At 42.5% G+C, this 22,250-nt stretch overlaps 1 protein-coding gene across 1 annotated transcript in view; it reads left to right on the forward strand.

The window, feature by feature from the left end:
- Positions 1 to 4,014: 4,014 nt before the first annotated feature.
- Positions 4,015 to 22,250, forward strand: part of LOC113406601 (synaptojanin-1-like) — a 119,068-nt gene continuing 100,832 nt past the window's right edge. The window contains exons 1-2 of the mRNA XM_026652217.1: positions 4,015 to 4,115; positions 5,918 to 6,063. Coding sequence (XP_026508002.1) covers positions 4,015 to 4,115; positions 5,918 to 6,063 — 247 coding nt within the window. The remainder of the gene's footprint in view (positions 4,116 to 5,917; positions 6,064 to 22,250) is intronic.

Raw genomic sequence — 22,250 nt, forward strand, 5'->3', positions numbered from 1 at the left:
CATTAGTGTGTTTCTATTAGATTGTTTAATGGCATTTAAACATTTCTGTATTTATAATTTTAAACCTTTCATTTAGAGTAAAGATGTACAAAATACATTAATCAAAGTAGAATAATAACAGAGGGGCAAAATGAATAATAATAAAAAGGTTGAAAAATTAAAAACCCAATCCAACAAATCACATAGAATATACTCTGACTTCAGTAGGACTACTCATCTGCTTACAAATATGTGCTTAGGTACTTTGCTGGATACTGGCCTGTGAAATCTGGTAGGGCACTCTCCATTTTGACTAGTGTTTGATGTATTACCATAGCTGCACGGAGATGCCTCAGCCAGGATTGCACATCATTTAGCTCAATGGCAGTTCAAACACACAAAATGTGGACATGGTCCCTGCCCTGAAGAATTTACAACTGAGGGACCCTCAGCCTGCAAACACTTATGTATGTGCTTAACTCCAAGTCCTTTGAGCTTAGTGGGACTACTCATGTGTAAATGTTTGCAGGAACAGGGCTTGAGATCAGTGATAGACTTATAATTTATAGTGGTAATTTAATTTTTTAATAAAGTGGCGTGCCAACTTTCCCTAGCCACATATCACACCACCAATTGACCTTGAGGAAAACAGGTCTTAAAGGATATTGTAAATGTGGTTGGACATGGCCTGATCCAAAGCCTACTGAATTAACTGGGAGTCTTTCCCTTGACTTCAGCATGCTTTGAAGCAGACCCTGGGAGGCCACTCTGGACATGAGGGCATCACCCCCATTAGGGGAAGAGGACAAACTTTCCATCACCCAAGAGTAAGGATAAGATTTTATCATGGAGGTCACAGAATCCATGACTTCCAGAGACCCCTGTGACATTTTCTGCTTCAGTCCCAGGGTGGCGTGGGTGGAGCTCCCAGCTGCTGGGTGGCATGGTGAGTGGTAGACCCCACCACCCCATCCCCATTTTGCCACAGTTATTTTTAGTAAAAGTAATGGACAGGTCATGGGCTTCCCAGAATTCTTGTTTTATTGCCCATGACCTGTCCTGTCCTTGACTTTTACTAAAAAGTTACCATGCATGTTTTCTCAGCAACCACCCAGCCAGACAGTTAAGAACATAAGAATGGCCATACTGGGTCAGACCAAAGGTCCATCCAGCCCAGTATCCTGTCTACCAACAGTGGCCAATGCCAGGTGCCCCTGAGGGAATGAACCTAACAGATAATGATCAAGTGATCTCTCTCCTGACATCCATCTCCGCCCTCTGACAAACAGAGGCTAGGGACACCATTCCTTACCCATCCTGGCTAATAGCCATTAATGGACTTAACCTCCATGAATTTATCTAGTTCTCTTTTAAACCCTGTTATAGTCCTAGCCTTCACAACCTCCTCAGGCAAGGAGTTCGACAGGTTGACTGTGTGCTGTGTGAAGAAGAACTTCCTTTTATTTGTTTTAAACCTGCTGCCCATTAATTTCATTTGGTGGCCCCTAGTTCTGATATTATGGGAACAAGTAAATAACTTTTCCTTATTCACTTTCTCCACACCACTCCTGATTTTATATACCTCTATCATATCCCCCCTTAGTCTCCTCTTTTCCAAGCTGAAAAGTCCAAGCCTCTTTAATCTCTCCTCATATGGGACCCGTTCCAAACCCCTAATCATTTTAGTTGCCCTTCGCTGAACTTTTTCTAATGCCAGTATATCTTTTTTGAGATGAGACCACATCTGTACGCAGTATTCAAGATGTGGGTGTACCATGGATTTATATAAGGGCAATAAGATATTCTCCCTCTTATTCTCTATCCCTTTTTTAATGATTCCTAACATCCTGTTTGCTTTTTTGACTGCCGCTGCACACTGCGTGGACGTCTTCAGAGAACTATCCATAATGACTCCAAGATCTCTTCCCTGATTAGTTGTAGCTAAATTAGCCCCCATCATATTGTACGTATAGTTGTATGTATAGTAACAAGGGCAAGGCCTTTTTAAAACATTTAAGACATTATATGTCTGCCCTTTTCTGATGTGTCAGATTCTTTTTTATGTGAATGTTTCTTGTCTGATCTGGCCCATACTTTATCCTCTTCCATCTTCTCCTCCTGACTAAAATCTAGAGAATCTCTATTAATAGACTCTCCTCTAAGAGAAGTCTCTGTCCGATCCACATGCTCCGCTGCAGCAATCGGCTTTCCCCATCTCTTAGTTTAAAAACTGCTCTGCAACCTTTTTAAATGTTAAGTGCCAGCAGTCTGGATCCACTTTGGTTTAGATGGAGCCCATCCTTCCTGTATAGGCTCCCCCATTCCAAAAGTTTCCCCAGTTCCTAATAAATCTAAACCCCTCCTCTCTACACCATCATCTCATCTATGCATTGAAACTCTGAAGCTCTACCTGCCTACCTGGCCCTGCACGTGGAACTGGGAGCATTTCTGAGAATGCCACCATAGAGATCCTGGATTTCAGTCTCTTTCCTAGCAGCCTAAATTTGGCCTCCAGGACATCTCTCCTACCCTTCCCTATGTCATTGGTACCTACATGTACCACGACCACCGGTTCCTCCCCAGCACTACACGTAAGTCTATCTAGATGCCTCGAGAGATCCACAACCTTCGCACCAGGCAGGCAAGTCACCATATGGTTCTCCTGGTCATCACAAACCCAGCTATCTACGTTTCTAATGATCAAATCTCCCATTACTAACACCTACTTTTTCCTAATGACTGGAGTTCTCTCCCCTGGAGAGGTAACCTCAGTGCGAGAGAATACCCCAACATCATTTGGAAGGAGGGTCCCAACTATGGGAAGGTTTCCCTCTGCTCCCGTTGACCACTCTCCTTCCCTGAGCCTTTCATCCTCCTTAACAGTGCAGGGGCTGTCTGACCGGAGGTGGGACAAATCTAGTGTCCCAGAAAGCCTCATCAACATACCTCTCTGCTTCCCTTAGGTCCTACAGTTCCACTATCCTGGCCTCCAAAGCCCATATGTGGTCTCTGAGGGCTAGGAGCTCCTTGCACCAAATGCATACATACACCACCCACCCATAGGGCAGGTAATTATACATGCTACACTGAGCGCAATGAACAGGCTAGCCCTCATTCTGCTGCTGGGCTTCTACCTGCATTCTGTCCCACAGCTACCTAGGTTAATGAAAGGGGTTTTGTTTAAAACAAGAAGTTTTGATTATAGTTTGGTTTGACGAATGGCAAGTGTACCTTGCCCCCTTCCAAACTCCCTGTTAGCGGCCCCTAGTTGCTTGCTCACGGCTTTATAAAACCCGGGCCTTCCTGATAGCCCCGCCCACTGACTAAGGCTCAGCCAATGAACAGAGGCTTCTAGATTTCAAACCTTGTTTACAAGCTCACAGCTTCCAACTGCCAGCCACAGCACATGGTCCTTCAAACAAACACACACAAGCTCAGCACAGGGCAAGTAACCCCCAAACACACACTAGACAGCCAGGTAGTTGATGGTGGTTTGTTTAAGAAAAGCAGATTCTCCCATCCCAGGAGATGAGGTTTTAAAATCAGAAGCGCTGGCAACACTGCAGAAGGCTCCCCTTGGTCGGGCGGGTTCCCCAGGCCCTGCAGGCCTCAACCCACCAACCCAAGGCTGGGCTAATACCGCCCAGCCCCGACCACGCCCACTCACCTCGGGGCTCAGCCGGCCCGCGGGGGCGGGTTCCCGGTACGGTCGCTCATTTTAGACACAAATGTAACTCATATTCCCCTCCCCCGTGTCGGCCCGCGGCGACACCCCGGCCCCCTGAGGGTCCCAGCGCGAGCCATGGGGCGGCGCCGACACTCTACCCCGCCAGCCAGGCCTGCAGGCCAAGGCAGGGGTGGGACGCGCCACACCTCGCAAGGATGCGGGGGTCTCGAGCGCCCCTCCGCTTGGAGGCTCGTGAGCGCTTCTATACGTGACAGCAACGACCCCGTCTCACTGCCTCGCGCACCCAGCGCCACGCGCAGCTCAGCTCTCCCTCTTCCCCCCCCCAACTTCCGGCCCCGGGCGGCGCAATGCGGAAGAGATGGTCGGACCAGAGCGGAAGTGAGGTAGCTGCTGTCGCCGGCAGCAGCGGCAGCAGCAGGAGGCGCCGCTGGAGGTGGCGGCGAAGCCGGTGAGGGGCCGGGGCCTTGGAGGCTGGGGCCTGCGGGGGACGGGGACGGTGTCACTGCGGCCCGGGGCAGGGGGGGAGGCTGCGCTGCTCAGCACCGGGTGCGACCGGCGCGGGGCTGAGGGAAGCGGTGCCGCAGCAGCTGCACAAGATGGTGGATCATTGAGCATCAGCGGCACCCACACTGTCCGTCTGTCTGTCCGTCCGCCCGCCTGGGGGAGGGGGGTGTTTGGGTTTGTCTGTCCGTCCCCGGGGGAGGGGCAGGGCCGCTTGTCTCCCAGCTCTCGGGTTTGCCTGTCCCTGCCTTGGGGGGCTTCTGCGTCCCTTCCCCCCCCGCGTGAGCTGTTCACCACGCACGGCCCCCAGGCATTATCCCAGGGAGCCCCGAGGGGGCGGCGCCCGGGGTGACCTCGCCCGTGTCTCGTCCCTTCCCCTCCCCGCCGCTCCGGCGCTGCCGTTCGTCCTCCGCGGCATCTCTGGCCCTAGGAGGGGAATAATCCGAGCATGGCAGAGCGCTCTGTGCCCGCTGCGCCCCCTCCCCGTGAGGAGACAGGTAAATATCGAGCCCTTTCTAGAGAAGGGAATTGAGAAATGGAGAGGCTCAGGCCGTATTGCTAGGATAAAAGGTAACCTAGATGTTTTAAAAAGGCCTTGCCCTTGTTACTAACAACACGTTAGATTGCTATAATAGTGTTCTTTATTTTACTTGCTTTTCCCCTTTTGTATTTTCCCCCCTATCCTTTTTGTTTTTATTGTTTTGTGTGATTAAAATTAACCAAATGACTCTGAGTTCACTTTTATTTATAGTCTCTTTAGGGAGTCTCATCTTCTCGTTTCTAGTCAATTTCACTAGCCTAGTGTTGTAATGATTGAGAGGAAGGTTTAAATCCAAACAAACCACAACAAAAACCTGTATCCATTAAAACGACAGTAGTACCAAAAACATTTCTGTCACCACTAAGGGTACGTCTACACTTACATCCGGGTCCGGATGTAAGCAATCGATGTTCTGAGTTCGATTTATCGCATCTGGTTAAGACGCGATAAATCGATCCCGGAAGTGCTCGCCGTCGACGCTGGTACTCCAGCTCGGCGAGCGGAGTCCGCAGCATCGACGGGGGAGCCTTCCTGCCGCGTCTGGACCGCGGTAAGTTCGGACTAAGGTACTTCGAATTCAGCTACGTTATTAACGTAGCTGAATTTGCGTACCTTAGTCCGAAGTGGGGGGGTTAGTGTAGACCAGGTCTCAGTTTTGTAAAAATAAACAGCTTTTGGGCTTAAACTATTGACAGTGTCCCTTTGGTCAGAGTCACTAATAGAGCTAGCTAAAAATGGAACCTATCTGGGCTCCCAGTCACCTACTTTCATCATTAGGTAGTTGTCACTCTTTTTGCTCAGTGTGATCTGTTTGTCAATGACTTCCTCTCATCCAAGAAATCATAGTCTGTTAACAAAACCATTTCACAAACATTATTTAACTTGGTGAAATTTGCAAATGAGCTCTTTTAAAAGTTGCTTATTTAAGTGCTTATGTTCTAAAAACCAACTCATTGTAATGCTTGTCTATAAATATCCCTTGAATACATTTTTCTGAGCAAACTGAGCTTTATCCTAAATCATTCTGCCCTTGTTTGCGTTCTGTCTGTCTTCCTCATGACATTTCATGTCTTCACCCTTCTTCTCCACCCAACCCCCAATTAGATCCTCACTCAGGTATTTTAAGAGAGTATAAGAATTGGGGCTGCTTTGCAGTGAGAACCCTGAAGGTACAGAAGCTTTCACTAACATAGTCTTGTATTGGACAGGGCTGCCTCTGATAAAGGAAAAATGGCTTTCAGCAAAGGATATCGGGTCTACCACAAACTGGATCCACCTCCATTCAGTGTGATAGTGGAAACCAGAAATAAGGAAGAGTGCCTCTTGTTTGAGTCTGGAGCTGTGGCTGTCCTCTGTAAGTCAATATGTTTTATTAAGTACAATGTGAAAAGTTGACTGACATGAAAATGCATTCTATCAACTATATTTTTATTTATATTTATTTTTACTTAACTTACAGAAGATGAAGATGACTTGTTACATCACTTAGTCTGTTCTTTTCCCGGTGTTAGATTATTCTCTTTTATACAGTAACTAGTGTTCAGTCTACTTTAAAATGAGTAAAATGGCAAGGTTTTTCTACCTGCTTAAGAGCGAATTCTACAGTTTAAATGACTTTACTGTCAAAGTTTGTGTTGCCTGACATTTATCCTACATTTTTCCTGTATTTATTTAATTCCATTACTCCTAGTTATATTTTGTTCATCTTAATAAAAATTCCTCTTCCTCTGTGAGTGCCATGCAGTTATTTTTCCAACTAATCAACTGTATTTCCTCACAAAAAATCCATATTTCTCATTTCTGTTTATTTTCTAAATTTATTTGTTATCTCTGATGGTTTTCATTTCTTAATCTTCAGTTTTGTTTGTATTATTGCTTTGTCTTGTTACTTTCTATAATAATATATTGTCCATTTCCATTCCTGAGGCCTGTTAAGAAATCACAAACGTGCATATATGCAGTACATCTTAGATTACCAGTAAGTAAAAATTTTTTGGAAGAAAGGTATTTTTACATAGCAGTCACTTTTATAAATATTCAGTGAAGACTATATAAAATGATCAATGTAATTTTCACATGAAAATATTCACTGATTGTTTTTGAATCATTTAATCTCTCACGAGCATTTGGCATCTGTAGAGTGACATTCGATAGATGCAGTTGTAGGTCTATAAGCCATTTCAAGGCCTCTTCTGTGGTGTGGTGTGTATCATCCAATTCACCTTTGAATCCATGTTTGGGGTACTGAATTATGATGTGTTTGATGGTTTGGATGTTCTCACCGCAGTTGCATGAAAATGAGTCTTTGATTTTACACTTGTGCATCAAGTAGTTGTATCTTCCATGGTTTGTTCAGATGCAGCTCAATGTGGTCCAAAGTCTGAGTGGCAGGTTGAAACCAGGAGGGCGGCTTGTTGGGTCATTAATAATAAGCTTGCTTGGAATGGTAGATGGGGTCCAGATGCTTTGCCGTTTCCAGGCCGCATCCATAGACATGAGGTGGTCATGAGTTTTCATGATTTCAGGCATTGTTGGGGTATGTTGTTCTCCATAATCTGCGAGATGGGAAGGTCTGGGTAGTTTTTGGTGCATTTAAGTTCTTGTGCTGTGGCTATATCTTGATGGATAACTAGAGATTTGATGTTTGCTAAATAGAAAGCCATGGTAGAGGTGTAAAGTTCCCGTGATGATTCGGCTGCCTATCCACAAGTTTGGTATGGAAGCGTCTCGTCACGCCAATGCACAGTACTCTGCAACTGAGTATGCCAGGGCCAAAGCTAATGTTTGTAGCACCGGGGCAGTTGATCCCCAGCTTGTTCCCACTAACTTCTGAATAATGTTGATGTGAGTCTTTGCTTTAGAGGCTACTTTTTAAAGGTAGTCATGAAAGGTGAGTGTGTGGTTAAGAATGACATTGAGATATGTTTGCTTTGGGTCATAATGCACAGTTTCACCACAAAACTCAACAGTTAGTGTTTTGTGTGATGTTGTCAAGGTAGAAAGAAGAGACTACCTATTTGCTCGCATTTGTCTCAGCTGCACCTTGCCTCCATGATATTAAGGTCAGATGTAAGGGTCACTTCAAATTCTTTAAAGCTATGGGCCTGAATTGCGAATGCCAAATCATCAGAATACACAAACTTCTGCGCTATCATTTCAGGCATATCGCTCATGTATACATTGAAGAGTGTTGGAGCAAGTACAGAGCCTTTTGGTAACCCATTATTCAAAGTGAGCATCTTACTGGCTTGACTTCTGAGGGGTATGCTCATGGTGTTCAGCAGCCTGAAAATCTGCACACAGGGGATCTCTTTGGCCAGCTTCAGTAGCAGATGACCCTTCCAGACTGTCATATCCTGCTGACAGATGGATGAAAGCAGTACTGGTCTTGAGTTTTCATTGGAATATAGCTTTGATGTTTATAGTGAGGGCCAGGACCTGGTCACAGCAACTTCTATGTGGTCCAGCTTGCTGCTTGGGTTGGTTTGCAACCACTTGGGCCTGATTTGGTTTAGAATCATATGCTCCATCACCGTGTAGGTGGTCCTCAAGAGGGAGATTAACCTGTAACTAGAAGGGTGATCTGCAGGTCTTCCAGGCTTTAGGAATGAAATAACCTTCGCTTTTCTCCACACACGGGGATTTCACTGGTCTTCAGGATGTTGGTGAAAAGTTGCATCAGCTATTTCCATGCCAGTGGACTCAGGATGGACACCATCTTTTCCTGCTGCTTTTCCCAATTTCTTTCATCAATCTCCTTACCTGTGAATGGTCCAGACCATTGGAATGCTGGAGGGCATGTGGATGTCACCTGCCAAAGTCAATGCTGGACTTGTCTGCGATACTGTTTGTTCACTGGCTGTTTTGATGTCCACAAAACTTTAGGAGTGAGAGCTTTGGCTTTCATCTGCAGCCTAGTGGCACGTGAGGATTTGCAGCCTCAGCAAGTTCTAGGCATGTCTGCTCGAGTATGTGAAGTTTAGACCTACGCATTCAAGCCACCGTTTCTGCCTTGCTGGATCCAGTGATGCCAGGAGGACCTTTCAAATTTCTAGGTCTCTAGAATTATCATATTTGTGGAGGAGTTTGTGTTGCTCTGTACCTCTGGGGAACACCCTGTACCCCCCTGTTCATCCCTATAATATGGTTGTGTGGTATCCAATGCAAAGTTTGTCATGTTGAGTGTCTTCGGAAGGCTCATGATGCACTGAGCATTGTTGTTATAGGTTGTAATTTTATGTATATAGTTATGAGACTGAAAATGTGTCCTCATGGCTTAAAACATGTGCAGGCAAAAACTGTGCAGGAGCAGAGGCCCAGGAAAAACTCTCCAGGAGCAGAGGGTCAGTTCACGCCTCATCAGGGCCATGTATGGGACAAGCCCAGCCTCACAGGAACAAAGGACATGGCCTAGGCAGCAACAAAGGATCTATTGGACTCTTGAGTGAGTCACCCCCCTTCCCTTAGTCAGTTTGGGACTACAATGAGGTAATGCTCACCTGACTCTGAAAGGGGGTTGGGGGGCAAAGCCAAGAGGGAAGAAAAGACATGATAAAAAGGAGAGACGTTTGCCATGCGCGCGCTCTCTCCCACCCACAGCCATCTACAGACACCACCACTAAGTGACTGAAGCGCTGATTAAAGGGGAGAGCCTGACTGAAGCGCAGCCAGCCAGCCAGCCTGTGGTGAGAAGCATCTAAGTTTGTAAGGGCACTGAAACTATTAAGATCAGCTTAGAATGCGTTTTGCTTTTATTATTTGACCAAATCTGACTTGTTGTGCTTTGACTTATAATCACTTAAAATCTATCTTTGTAGTTAATAAATTTGTTTGTTTATTCTACCTGAAGCAGTGCATTTGGTTTGAAGCTGTCAGAGACTCCCCTTGGGATAACAAGCCTGGTACATATCAATTTCTTTGTTAAATTGACAAACTCATATAAGCTTGCAGCGTCCAGCGGGCATAACTGGACACTGCAAGACAGAGGTTCCTGAGGTTGTGTCTGGGACCGGCGAGATTGGCTAGTGTCATTCGGTTGCACAATCCAAGCAGCAGCTGGCCAAGAGTGTCCACTCACGTAGCTGGGAGCAGCTTACGTGCTAGAGCAGGGGTCGGCAACCTTTCAGAAGTGGTGTGCCGAGTCTTCATTTATTCACTCTAATTTAAGGTTTCGCGTGCCGGTAATACATTTTAACATTTTTAGAAGGTCTCTTTCTATAAGTCTATAATATAACTAAACTATTGTTGTATGTAAAGTAAAGAAGGTTTTTAAGATGTTTAAGAAGCTTCATTTAAAATTAAATTAAAATGCAGAGCCCCTGGACCGGTGGCCAGGACCCGGGCAGTGTGAGTGCCACTGAAAATCAGCTTGCGTGCCGAAGGCGGCACGCGTGCCACAGGTTGCCTACCCCTGTGCTAGAGGCTGTGTGTGAACAGCCTGGGAGTGGGGGCTCTCACAGCAGAGCAGGGTAAGGCTGGCTTCCAGAGTCGAGGATTGGAGTGACCTAGCAGATCACTGGTCCAGATAACACCAGGTGAACGTCACAGAGCTCTTGGCGCTCTGCAGCCCAGCAAGGAGTGTACAATGATTTGAGTCCCTGGGGATGTTCTTCTTTGTGGTGGAGATTGAGTGCAATAAAACGGTCAAAAGTCTTTGGTATTGGGGAACTGTCGGAGACTGTGTTGTCCACGGTCATAGTAAAAGCGACCCAGTCTGCTTCTTTGACGTTCCAGCGCAGTGCTGGATTTGAGTAGAGAACTGGGATTTGAATGCCAATATGGTTCAGTATTGGTCTGTGCTGGCTGTTCTGGAATTCACTGAAGACCATCTGCGATACAGGTATTGGTGTGCCTGTATCATCTTTAGAGATGAATGACAGGTCAGGGCAATGTTGTCTACCCCATCTTGCAGAGGGGAAAGTGACGCACTGTTTTGCATCAAAAAGGAGGAGCATATCATTTGCCGACGCCCAGTGTGTCAATTCTTCGCCTGCCGTGCTGTTTGCTGCATAGCCCCATTGCATGTGGTGACTATTAAAATTGCCCATAACTACAGCAGGGTTCTGTGCATTCTGCAGAGGTGGTTGAGGCCACTGTGCACCAGCCTCTTGCAGTGTCAAATTTAACTGTATTCATATTTGAATAATTAAAAAATAAAATGCACTAAACATAAAATAATTCATCCTTGCAGCAGTCCTTGTTGCCATTTTAAATTAAACTCCATACTTTCAAGCTTCCTATATTCTGAAGAAATGCTTAAATTAATTTAAGATTTGATTAAATAATTTAAAACTATCAGATCAGTACTTTATTGCTGAGTAGCATTACAAATTCACAAACTTAAAATGTCATTATTTTTGCCATCTCTGGCAGACATCTCCATTGTGGTACAATGTGATTAGCCTTTTAGTGTTTTTCTCAGAAAGTGATTCCCTCTTGTCTGTAAGTAGATTTTTATATTTACTGAGCTTCTCTCTGTCTCTTCTTCCCTGTCAGCTCTGTAGACATAAGGTAGGGCAAGCTCTGCTACTTTAGGCACTCATCCCTTCGTAACCTTCCAGTAAGCATAAAGATCCAGTGGGCTCACGTTGAGAGCTGCGCAGAAACACCAACCTCTGTTCACACAGTTCTGGTGAAGGATGAGAGGTGGTTGCTTGCTGTGCTGATCAATGTTTTGTTGTGTGGCTGGGTTCTGCCTGGGACCTGCAACTCCTGGCGTGAAACTGACACCACAAGGAACTGAGTTCTCAGAAGCTGCCCTTAAATCCCAGATGCTGGTCCTTCTCCCCGAACGCCTGCATTCTCTCGTGGCCCTAGCCCCCTGAAACTTCCTCCCCGCGCCTGTTGGTCTCTTACTTCCAGCAACTGCATGTAGCTCAGTTGTGCAGCCTGCCCTGCTCACCTGCCACTGCAGTCCTAGTGCTGGAAAGAGCCTGGATCCATGTTATTGTTTTGATTCTACGATTCCATCCGTGTTCTTGTTAATGTGGATTTCATAGAGCCCTACCGTGGTAGAAAGTCCTCTTTTGCTCATGGCAGGCAACTGAAGAGTGGAGAGAGCCTCCCACTCACTCCCCTTGTTGATTCACTATAGAGGTGCTGGGAGGGAAGTCATCTTCCTGACCAGATAACTGCTGCTCTCTCTATAGTGCATAAATATTTCATGAGAACTCTTATTTTAAAAAATTGAAATGTATAAGTGCTTTTGTTTACTAAATGGGATACAATTCTATAGCAGCCTCCAACAAAACTCTGAACACAGGAGCTGTAGATATGCTGACATTTGCTGCTAAAGCTCTGAGAGCAGTGGTTTTCAACCTGTGGTTCACAGACCTCTGGGGGTCTGCAGACTGTCTAAGATTTCCAAAGTGTCCGCACCTCCATCTGAAATTTTGTAGGGGTTCTCAAATGGAAAAAGGTTGAAAGCACTGTCTTAGAGCAGCAGCTCTCAACCAGGTGTCCACAGCTCTGGAGTTTTAATAATATGTTGGGGGTGGGGCCTCAGAAATAAAAAGGTTGAGAACCTGTCTTGGGGAACCTTAGAGAGCATGTTTTGGGCTCCCTGCAGAGCAGTACAGGAGCGTGTGATAGCTTCATAGTAATGAATGACCTAGAAAATGAAACTGACTAGACACACGGGACTGTTAAATGCACAAAGGAAATATGTTTCCTCTAATTTTTCAATGATAATAACTTAACCTTGTTACAAGTAATACATAAAGTTAAACACTTCAGACATGACTCTTGAACTGCATTCCTTTTGTTGTGCAACAATAACTTCCGAACCATTCCCATTACCTGTTTCCCCTTTTACGTTTTCCCCTCGACTGTTTATTTGAATGTGTTGTCTTAAATCACACATTCAGTGCAGATACAACTTGCACTGAACATTACGCAGTCAGTGTATGAAATTTTAATGCTAGCATAGAGCGCCCAACTGAAAAGCCTCTGAGTCTTTTAAGGTTAATACTTTTATCTCTTCCTTTCCAAATGGGAGGGGGATGGGCTTCTGCTAAGATGGCATTTAAGGGGGTCCAGTAGGTTTGCATACCTTTCTTCTGGTCCACGTTCAAATTTCAAAACCTGTGTGTTCTGGAAGGTGCAGTGTACTGTGAGGCTGGCATTACTGGAGCTTGTAAATTTCTTCTAAGACTCAGTACACTTCATTTGAATGTGTAGTGTATCATTGACACTACATATGCCCAAGAGTTATGGTTGTTAATGGACTTGTGGAGAACATAAAACTGCATTTCCTACTTCTGTGCATTTTAAATCCAAGCCACAACCATGTATTCATGTTTAATATATCATAAATTGGGATTATGAGGAAAAATACTTTTCTTACAATTTATTCTGCAGTGATGCCTGCTATGAATTCTACAAAAAGTTACTTTGTCTGCAGCACCTAGCAAAAGTATAGTGTGTGCTTTCTGTAGTTTGAGTTGATGCTGTAGTGGATTTAAATGTGCTTTTGATTTGGCTGCACCTGCTAGTTGTTTCGGCTACGCTTTCCAGCTATTTAGGAAGCTTTTCTGCAGACACTCTTGCAATGAAAGAGACTGTTCTTTCTTCTGTTTCCCTTGCTTACACTGTGTGTGGAACATCTGGAGGCTTCTGGATTGGAATGGAGAGCTTTTGCTTATTCCTTCCTTGTGATTGGAGATTTGGAGTAGTAGTGCATTGCATAACTTCCCCCAAAGATAAAGAGTTCAATTGCTGCTATTTCTGAAAAAAATTTAAAAATATATACATTTTGAGGAACTGCTGACGTATGGATAAGAAGAAGGCTTCAAAAGAGAGAATAAAAAATGAAGGTTTAGGTCTGGAATTGGATTCTAGTTCTCTTCAGTTTTCAGTTCAAGGCCAGATCCTCACCTCTAAAGCTTCAAAAGATTTTGATCCAGCAACTTTAGTGACCATCTCTATTCATGATTAGCCATGACAGCTACACTTTCCTTGGACAGAGCTGCTTGCAAAGCCCAGGACAAAGCTCTTGAAAGATAAAACATTCTCAGTCAAGGGGGTTCGACTGTAGAATGATCTGGAAGATATCAGACTAATTGATACTCTTCATATTATGCTGCAAGATGCTTCTTTTTGACAAAGCATTTGCACCATAGCCAGGATAATAATGATAGATGACTTCTAGAAATTTTATTTTTCCAATAGATGTTCTGTTAATCAAGAAGGGAAGAAGAGTAGAAAACTCCTATAAGTAACTAATCATGCAGTTTTATTTTTGGAGGGAAGGGCTCAGATCTGTGTTGTACATTGTACAAAACATGAGGAAGAAAGATGGAGTTAGTTCTTCTTAAATTGAGACATAATTTCAAATTAATAGGACTCAAACAAGACTATTAAAATTATTTAATCGGGACAAGTGACCTAATGAAACAGTGATGACTCAAAGACGACAACTTCAGATTCAAAATCTATATCTGGCAGCTCCATTAATCCAGATTCATTTTGTATCTACAGTTTAGAGGGATTAAATTATAGATGCAGCCAAGAGGAAGAGAAATACTTAGCATTAATGGATTTTCCCCTCAGACTTGAGTGGAACTATTCAGAAAGAAGAAAAATGTTTCTTTGAGGGATGAATTAAATAAGTAATACAGGCGAGGAGTCTATGCACTGCGAAGCTATGGGTGACATAAATATATTTTTTCCTGTGATTTTGATAGCTCATTTTAAAGAGCTCCTAAATCAGTTAATTAATGGATTCTGATGTTGGTCTGCTTGAGATTGGTGCTTAAAGTTAGAATCTCTTGCTCATTTTACGTAAGTTTAATTCAAAATTTTGGAATAGTTGCTTGAGTAAGATCCTTTGGTCCATTTCGTCTTTGCTCCTGTTTTCCCTTGTGTCTTTGTCTAACGAAAAGAGCTTAAAAAACAAAAACAAATCAGTAATAAGTGTGGAACAGTATGTAGCTTTCTCAAATGTGGTTGTAATTACTCTTTCCAGTTATTTGTCTTAAGGTATTCCTTACATATATTCTAGTAATTATAAGAGAAAAAATTGTAAATATCTGATTGTAGCGTATGGACAATCTATCCTCGTATCTCCTTTAAAACTTTTATTTTTGTGAATGCTTTTCTCTTCACTGTACGATGTCTCTGCACCATTGTTTTCTCTAACTTTATACCATATACAGAGTCTGCTTTTTTACTTGTACAAAGCATTTTAAATACAGGCTGTAGGAAAGACACTAAATCCAGAGGGATGGAAAATATATTAAGAGTTATGGCTAATCTCTCCAGTCAGAAAATGATAGTTAAGGTTGTATACTGAACTTCAATCTTGCCCTTTGTGTGGATTCATTATGGTTAGGTTTGGCAGAATTCAAAAAAAAATTTTTTCATAATTTTGATGGATATCCATGTTTATTTTTCAGCATTTTTTTTCAAATATCAATTTAAATTTTCACAAGTGTGCAAAACTATGGGAGGTCAGACTAATGATCGTAGATGTTAAAGTTAAAACTTTATAGCTGTTGAAACATTAATTGTCATGTCAGAATATACAAAATAAACAACATTAAATCAAACTCTGAATTCTCAAACAGCATTTTTCTTACTTTGCCTATCTGTAAATTTCGATTATCATTGGTGGAAATATTTTTTCATTGATTTATGTGTGTACCGTGGAACTGACATTTACCAATTAAAATCTAATCCCTTCCAAGCCTGATTATGGTGCAGTATCACATGAGCCTGTGTTAGGTTTGAAATAACACAATATAAAAGTTTGCTTATAATTCCTTAGATACAAATGTGTGCATCATATTTTAATATTTTCTTATGGTTTTCTACTTAAATTATATTTGTCAGAATGTTTCAGTGTATCTATATTATCTTAAATATTTTATATAAATTCCTTTTTATTTAAGGTATGTGTTCTGACTTCATAAGCATCCATGTGATATATACTTTTCAACCAGCCATTCAAATTTGCTTCGGTACAATGCAGAGGATAAGGCAGTTAACAATAAAAGTAATTTTGGTGGCCAGTATGTTTCATCATGTAATCTGACAACTAGACCAAGAAATCAAAATTGCTGAAGAGATGGTTGATTGTGATAATGTAATATAAAAATCATGTGGTTGATCTACATATTCACTTGTCTGATTGTGGTTTTGTTTCCACTAGAGTGTCAGTAGTTGAAAGAATTTAAATTTTCCAGATTAATGAACTGTAAACTTGAAGTGGTATTATTCAAACAGGTATCTTTTTATGCACTTGTCTCTGATGTATCTTTATTCAGAACTCAATGTTTTTACTGGTTTGCAGTATTAAAATGTAATGGCTAGGATCTGAAAAATCTGTTTTTGTTGTTGTTGCTTTTTTGTTTTTTGTTTATTTTATTACTGCATTGAGATCTTTGCTTTTTGATTCACTCCTCCTCCCACAATCTTGAAATGTGTGTGGGCTGTTCTATCCTTTAAATGTCTCAGCAATGAATAATGATATCACCACAATGTACTGAACTATGAAAGTGAAACTAAAAATCATGCCTAATAAGTTCAAAAGTGAAGATACAAGCTATGCTCGAAATTGCTCAATCTGTTTATTTCACTCTTTTAAGCAAAGCATTAATGAAAATCTGCAGATGTATTCCTTAATTAAACCCAACCTGCTCCCATTAAAGAGGAGCAGTGTTGCCAACTCTAGTGACATTTTTTCCTAAGGCCTCAGCTCCTTGAGTCACTTAATTATGTAAGAACCTCAGCTGTAATTCAAAAACAAAAGTGTTTCTAGTCCTCCTAATTACAAAGACAAACTTGAAAACATAAATCCTAAAGGCTCAAAAACCTGAAGATACACAAAATGAACCCTAAACTTATTAAAGCTCTCATGATTTTTTTTGTAGTCCGACATAATTTTTTTTTTTTTTTTTGAACCTTTTGAGGTGGTAATACTACGAGTTCTGCCATTGACTTAAACAGTAACAGTACTTGGTCCTAAATGAACTAGATGCAAGGGTAAGAGTTATACTTTTTAAGGCCCCCAAAGTATCTATCTTCAGAAACTGGCTAAACCTTGCTACAAACCTTGCTACATAAATATAATGCTGCTTACCTGATTTACTATAGACCTCTTTCATCCTCTCTGTGATGGGTTGGATCACAGAACCCCACCCCACCCCAGGAACTGCCGCCTGATGTGCTGAGACTACCTCTAAGCCCATTTTCCCTGGCAGCTGGGACTCCAGTGCCCTGCCTGGTTGTGCTAGACATGCTAGCCTGCTACAAACACAGACCCAGGTCTGAACCACGTCCCCCAAAAGCTGCAGGCTTAACTGAAAACAGCTTAAGAAGTGTTCCGGTCTCCAACACTCAGATACCCAACTCCCAATGGGCTCCAAACCCGAAATAAATCCATTTTACCCTGTATAAAGCTTTTACAGGGTAAACTCATAAATTGTTCGCCCTCTATAACACTGATAGAGAGGTATGCACAGCTGTTTGCCCCCCCAGGTATTAATACATACTCTGGGTTAATTAATAAGTAAAGGGTGATTTTTATTAAATACAAAAAGTAGGACTGAAGTGGTTCCAAGTAATAACAGACAGAACAAAGTGAATTACCAAGCAAAATAAAATAAAACACGCAAGTCTAAGCCTAATACAGTAAGAAAACTGAATACAGATTAAAATCTCACCCTCAGATGTTTCAATAAGCTTCTGTCACAGACTAGACGCCTTCCTAGTCTGGGCACAATCCTTTCCCCGGGTACAGTCCTTGTTCCAGCTTAGGTGGTAGCTAGGGGATTTCTCATGACTGCAGCCTCCTTTGGTCTGTTCCACCCCCTTATATATCTTTTGCACAAGGTGGGAATCCTTTGTCCCTCTCTTGGTTCCCGTCCCTCCTTCTAAATAGAAAAGCACCAGGTTAAAGATGGATTCCAGTTCAGGTGACATGATCACATGTCACTGTAAGACTTCATTACCCACTTGCCAGCACACAGGTATACAGGAAGACTTACAAGTAAACAGAGCCATCTACAGTCAATTATCCTGGTTAATGGGAGCCATCAAGATTCCAAACCACCATTAATGGCCCACACTTTGCATAAATACAATAGGCCCTCAGAGTTATATTTCATATTTCTAGTTTCAGATACAAGAATGATACATACATACAAACAGGATGACCACACTCAGTAGATTATAAACTTTGTAATGGTCCCTTACAAGAGACCTTTTGCATGAAGCATATTCGTTACATTATATTCACACTCATTAGCATATTTTCATAAAATCATATAGAGTGCAGTGTCATATTCTCCACGCCCAACAAATTGCATGGAAATAAGTTGTGTATTTGTAAACTGTAATACAGTAACTCCTAGCTTAATGTTCCTGAAAAATGTGACTTTAAGCAAAATGATGTTAAGTGAATCCAATTTCCCCCTAAGGTTAATGTGAATAGGGGGGGTTAGGTTCCAGGGAAATTTTTTTTTCCACCAGACAAAAACAAACACACACTCTCTCTTTAAAGAATATATATATAATCATGTTTTAAACAATTTAATACTGTACACAGCAATGATGATTGTGAAGCTTGGTTGAGGTGGTGAAGTCAGAGGGTGGGATATTTACCAGGGAATGCCTTACTACTAAACGATGAACTACAACAGCTGAGCCCTCAAGGGTTAACACGTTGTTAATGTAGCCTCACAATCTACAAGGCAGCACAAATGGAGGGAGGGAAAACAGCATGGCAGACAGAGACACGCACCCTGTGTGTGTGTGTGTGTGTGTGTGAGAGAGAGAGAGAGATGCGCATTGCCCCTTTAAGTACGCTGACTCCACTCTAAGTAGATCAGCAAGTTGAGACAGCCCCTTGCTGCCAGCATGCTCCCTCCGTCCTGAGCCCTGTTGTGTCCCCTCCCCCGCTCTATGGAAATGGGGTAAGTGAGGGCAGGAGCAGGGGGGAGGAGGACACCCTGACATTAGCCCCCCTCTTCTCCTTCCCTCCCCCCCGCACAGCAAGCAGGAGGCTCCCAGGAGCAGCTCTAAGGCAGAGGGCAGGAGCAGCACATGGCAGTGGGGGGAGGGACAGCTGAACTGCCCCGCAATTGTTAGCCTGCTGGGCGGCTGCTGCACAGGGAACTTAGGGGAGCGGGGAGCTGATAAGGGGGCTGCCGGTCCACTCTGATTCTAAGCCCCCATCAGCTAGCTCCAACGGGCAGCTCTTTCTGCAAGCAGTGGACAAAACAGGCGACTGCCAAACAACGTTATGTGGGAGCATTGTGCAACTTTAAGCCTGTTCCCTAATAGATCAGCAACGAAACGACGTTAGCTGGGACGACTTTAAGTGAGGAGTTACTGTAGGCTGTTCTGTGGGCCCAGTGGCCTATTGCTTAGCACACATGATATCCAGCCCCTTGGTTCCCTGACCAGGTAGTTGTGGTTCCTGGTTCCTGATCTTTGGCCAGGAATCTTCTGGCGTCCACTTGCATCTGGGCTTCAGCTCTTAAGGGGAAGTGGTAAGGAGACCCCGGCCCTCGCTCTCTAATGCGTCCCAGCCCAAGACCCTGTGTGAAGCAACTACGGCAGGGTTCTTCCAGCATAGTCGAAGTTTACTGCCCTGAGCTATTTCCTACTTATGTCCCTTCAGTTTGGGGTAGTCCATACACTCTGTAGAATTATATAAACTTGTTTAAAAGTCTAGAAGGAGGTGAGGCAAACCAGTTGAAAGTCTCTGGATGAAGATGAAAGGCAGATGAGGGTAGAAAACAGAGGTGGCATGATGGTAAGGGTCTACTATAGCCCACCAAATCAGGAGAAGGAGGTGGATGAGGCATTTCTAAAACAAATAATAGAAATATCCCAAATAAGAGACCTGGTAGCGATGGGTGACTCTTAACTACCCACACATCTGTTGGTTTATAGGGTGACCAGATGTCCTGATTTTATAGGGACAGTCCCAATTTTGGGGGCTTTTTCTTTTATAGGCACCTATTACTCCCCACCCCCGTCCTGATTTTTTTACACTTGCTATCTGGTCACCCTAGTTGGTTAGGTAATACTGCAAAACACAGTCTCCAATACATTCAAAGAATGTATTGGGGACAACTTTTTGTGTCAGAAGAAACAGCGAGGAGTCCTTGTGGCAAAGCTTATGCCCAAATAAATTCGTTAGTCTCTAAGGTGCCACAAGGACTCCTTGTTGTTTTTGCTGATACAGACTAACACGGCTACCACTCTGAAACTTGTATCAGAAGGTAGAGGAATAACCAGGGGGCCAGTCATTTTACACTTGATTCTGGCTAACCAGGGAAGAATTGGTTGCAAAACTGAACGTAGGATGCAATTTGGATGAAAATGATGGATTTCATGATTCTAAGGAAAGTGTGAGAGCAGCAAAATAAGGACAATAAACTTTTTTAAAAAAAGGCAGACTTTAAGAAGCTCAGAGAACTGGTAGGTAAGATTCAATGGGAGAAAATCTAAGGGAAAAAGTAGTTCAGGACAGCTAGCAGTTTCTCAAAAAGACCATATTAAAGGTACAACAGCAAACTATCCTGATTCATAGGAAAGATAGGAGGAATAGTAACAGGCCAATATGGCTCCACCTGAAGCTCTTAATGGCGGGAAAATCAAAAGGGAATCCCACAAAAATTGGAAATATAGACAAATTGCTAAGGAGGAGTACAAAAGAATAGCGCAAGCATGTAGGGACCAAATCAGAAAAGCTAATAGAGAATGAGTTACACCTAGTAAGGGACATAAAAAGGCAATAAGAGGTTCTGTAAATACATTGGGAGCAAGAGGAAAAATTAATGAAGGTGTAGGTCCACTACTTAATGGGAAAAGGAGCGCTAACAACAACAAATCTCAAAAAGGCTGAGGTGTTTAATGTCCTTTTTGCTTCAGTCTTCACTAAAAAGGTTAATTGTGACCAGATGCTTAACACAATTAATATTAACAAGGGGGAAGGAACACAAGCCAGCACAGGGAAAGAACAGGTTAAAGTTATATGAATTCAAGTAATTTGGGCCCTGTAGCAATCACCCTAGGTACTAGCTGAAGCAATCTTGGAACTGTTAGCAGGTATGGTAGAGAACCCATGGCAAGGTAAGGTTCCAGAGGACTGGAGAAGGGTGAACCTAGTACCTAGCTTTAAAAAGCAGAACAATGAGGACTTGGGGAATTATAGACCATTCAGACCTGGTTGGTACTTGGAATGATACTGGAACAAATTATTAAACAATCAATTTGTAAGTAACTAGTGGATAATAGGGTAATAAGTAATAACCAGCATGGATTTGTCAAGAACAAATAATACCAAACCAAATTAATTTCCTTGTTTGACAGGGTTACTTACCTAGTGGATGGGGGGAAGCAGTAGATATGATGTATCTTGATTTAGTAAGATTTTAATTTGACACAGTCCCACATGACATTCTCATAAATAATCTAGGAAAATGTGGTCTAGATTAAATTACTATAAAGTGGGTGCATAACTGGGTGAAAGACCATACTCAAAGTGTAGTTATCAATGGCTTGCTGTCACACTGGGAGGAAATGTCTAATGGGGTCCTGGATCTGGTATTAGTCAACTTTTTTGTTAATGATCTGTTTAGTGATGTTGAAAGTACGTTTATGTAACCTGCGAATGACACAAAACTGGGAGGGGGTTGCAAACACTTCAGAGCACAAGATTAAAATTCAAAACAACCTTGACAAATCTGAAATCAACAAGATGAAATTCAGTAAAGACAAGTGCAAAGTACTACCCTTGGGAAGGAAAAATCAAATGCACAAATACAAAATCAGGAATAACTGGTTAGGCAGCAGTCTAGCTGAAAAGAATCTGAGGGTGATAGTGGATCACAAATTGACCAAGTCAGCAATTTGAAGCAGTTGCAAAAAAGGTAATATTCTGGGGTGTATTAACAGGAGTGTCATATGTAAGACACGGGAGGTAATTGTTCCACTCTACTTGGTGCTGGTAAAGCCTCAGCTGGAGTATTGTCCAATTTTGGGCACCACACTTTAAGAAAGGTGTGGTCAAATTGGAGAGAGTCCAGAGGAGAGCAACAGAAATGATAAAAGGTTTAGAGAACCTGACCTATGAGGAAAGGTTAAAAAAACTGGGTATGTTTAGTCTTGAGAAAAGAACAACGATGGGGTGCGGTAAGTCTTCAAATATGTTAAGGGATGTTATAAAGAGGGCAGTGATGAATTGTTCTCCATATCCACTGAAGGCAGGACAAGAAGTAATCAGCTTAATCTGCAGCGTGGGAGATTTAGTTTACCTATTATGTAGCCTATAGAACTAGCTTGCATATATATAATATATAGTTTAAGTATTTGGTTTATTGTAATAGGTTTATAAATTTATATTTGTAAATTCTGTGAAGCCTAATTCGGGACAAAAACTTTTATCTTCTAATCAAACAAATTGGCGAGCCTAAAACCTATACTATTAATATTATAATTATTAATATTCTTAATTAAATAAATAAAATAAAATTAACTTAATAAATGAAATTCCCGTATTATCCACATTAATATTAGTACATCCCAAAT

Source organism: Terrapene carolina, unplaced genomic scaffold (genome assembly GCF_002925995.2).
Source record: "Terrapene carolina triunguis isolate 2854851 unplaced genomic scaffold, T_m_triunguis-2.0 Scaffold31, whole genome shotgun sequence".
NCBI lineage: Eukaryota > Metazoa > Chordata > Testudines > Emydidae > Terrapene > Terrapene triunguis.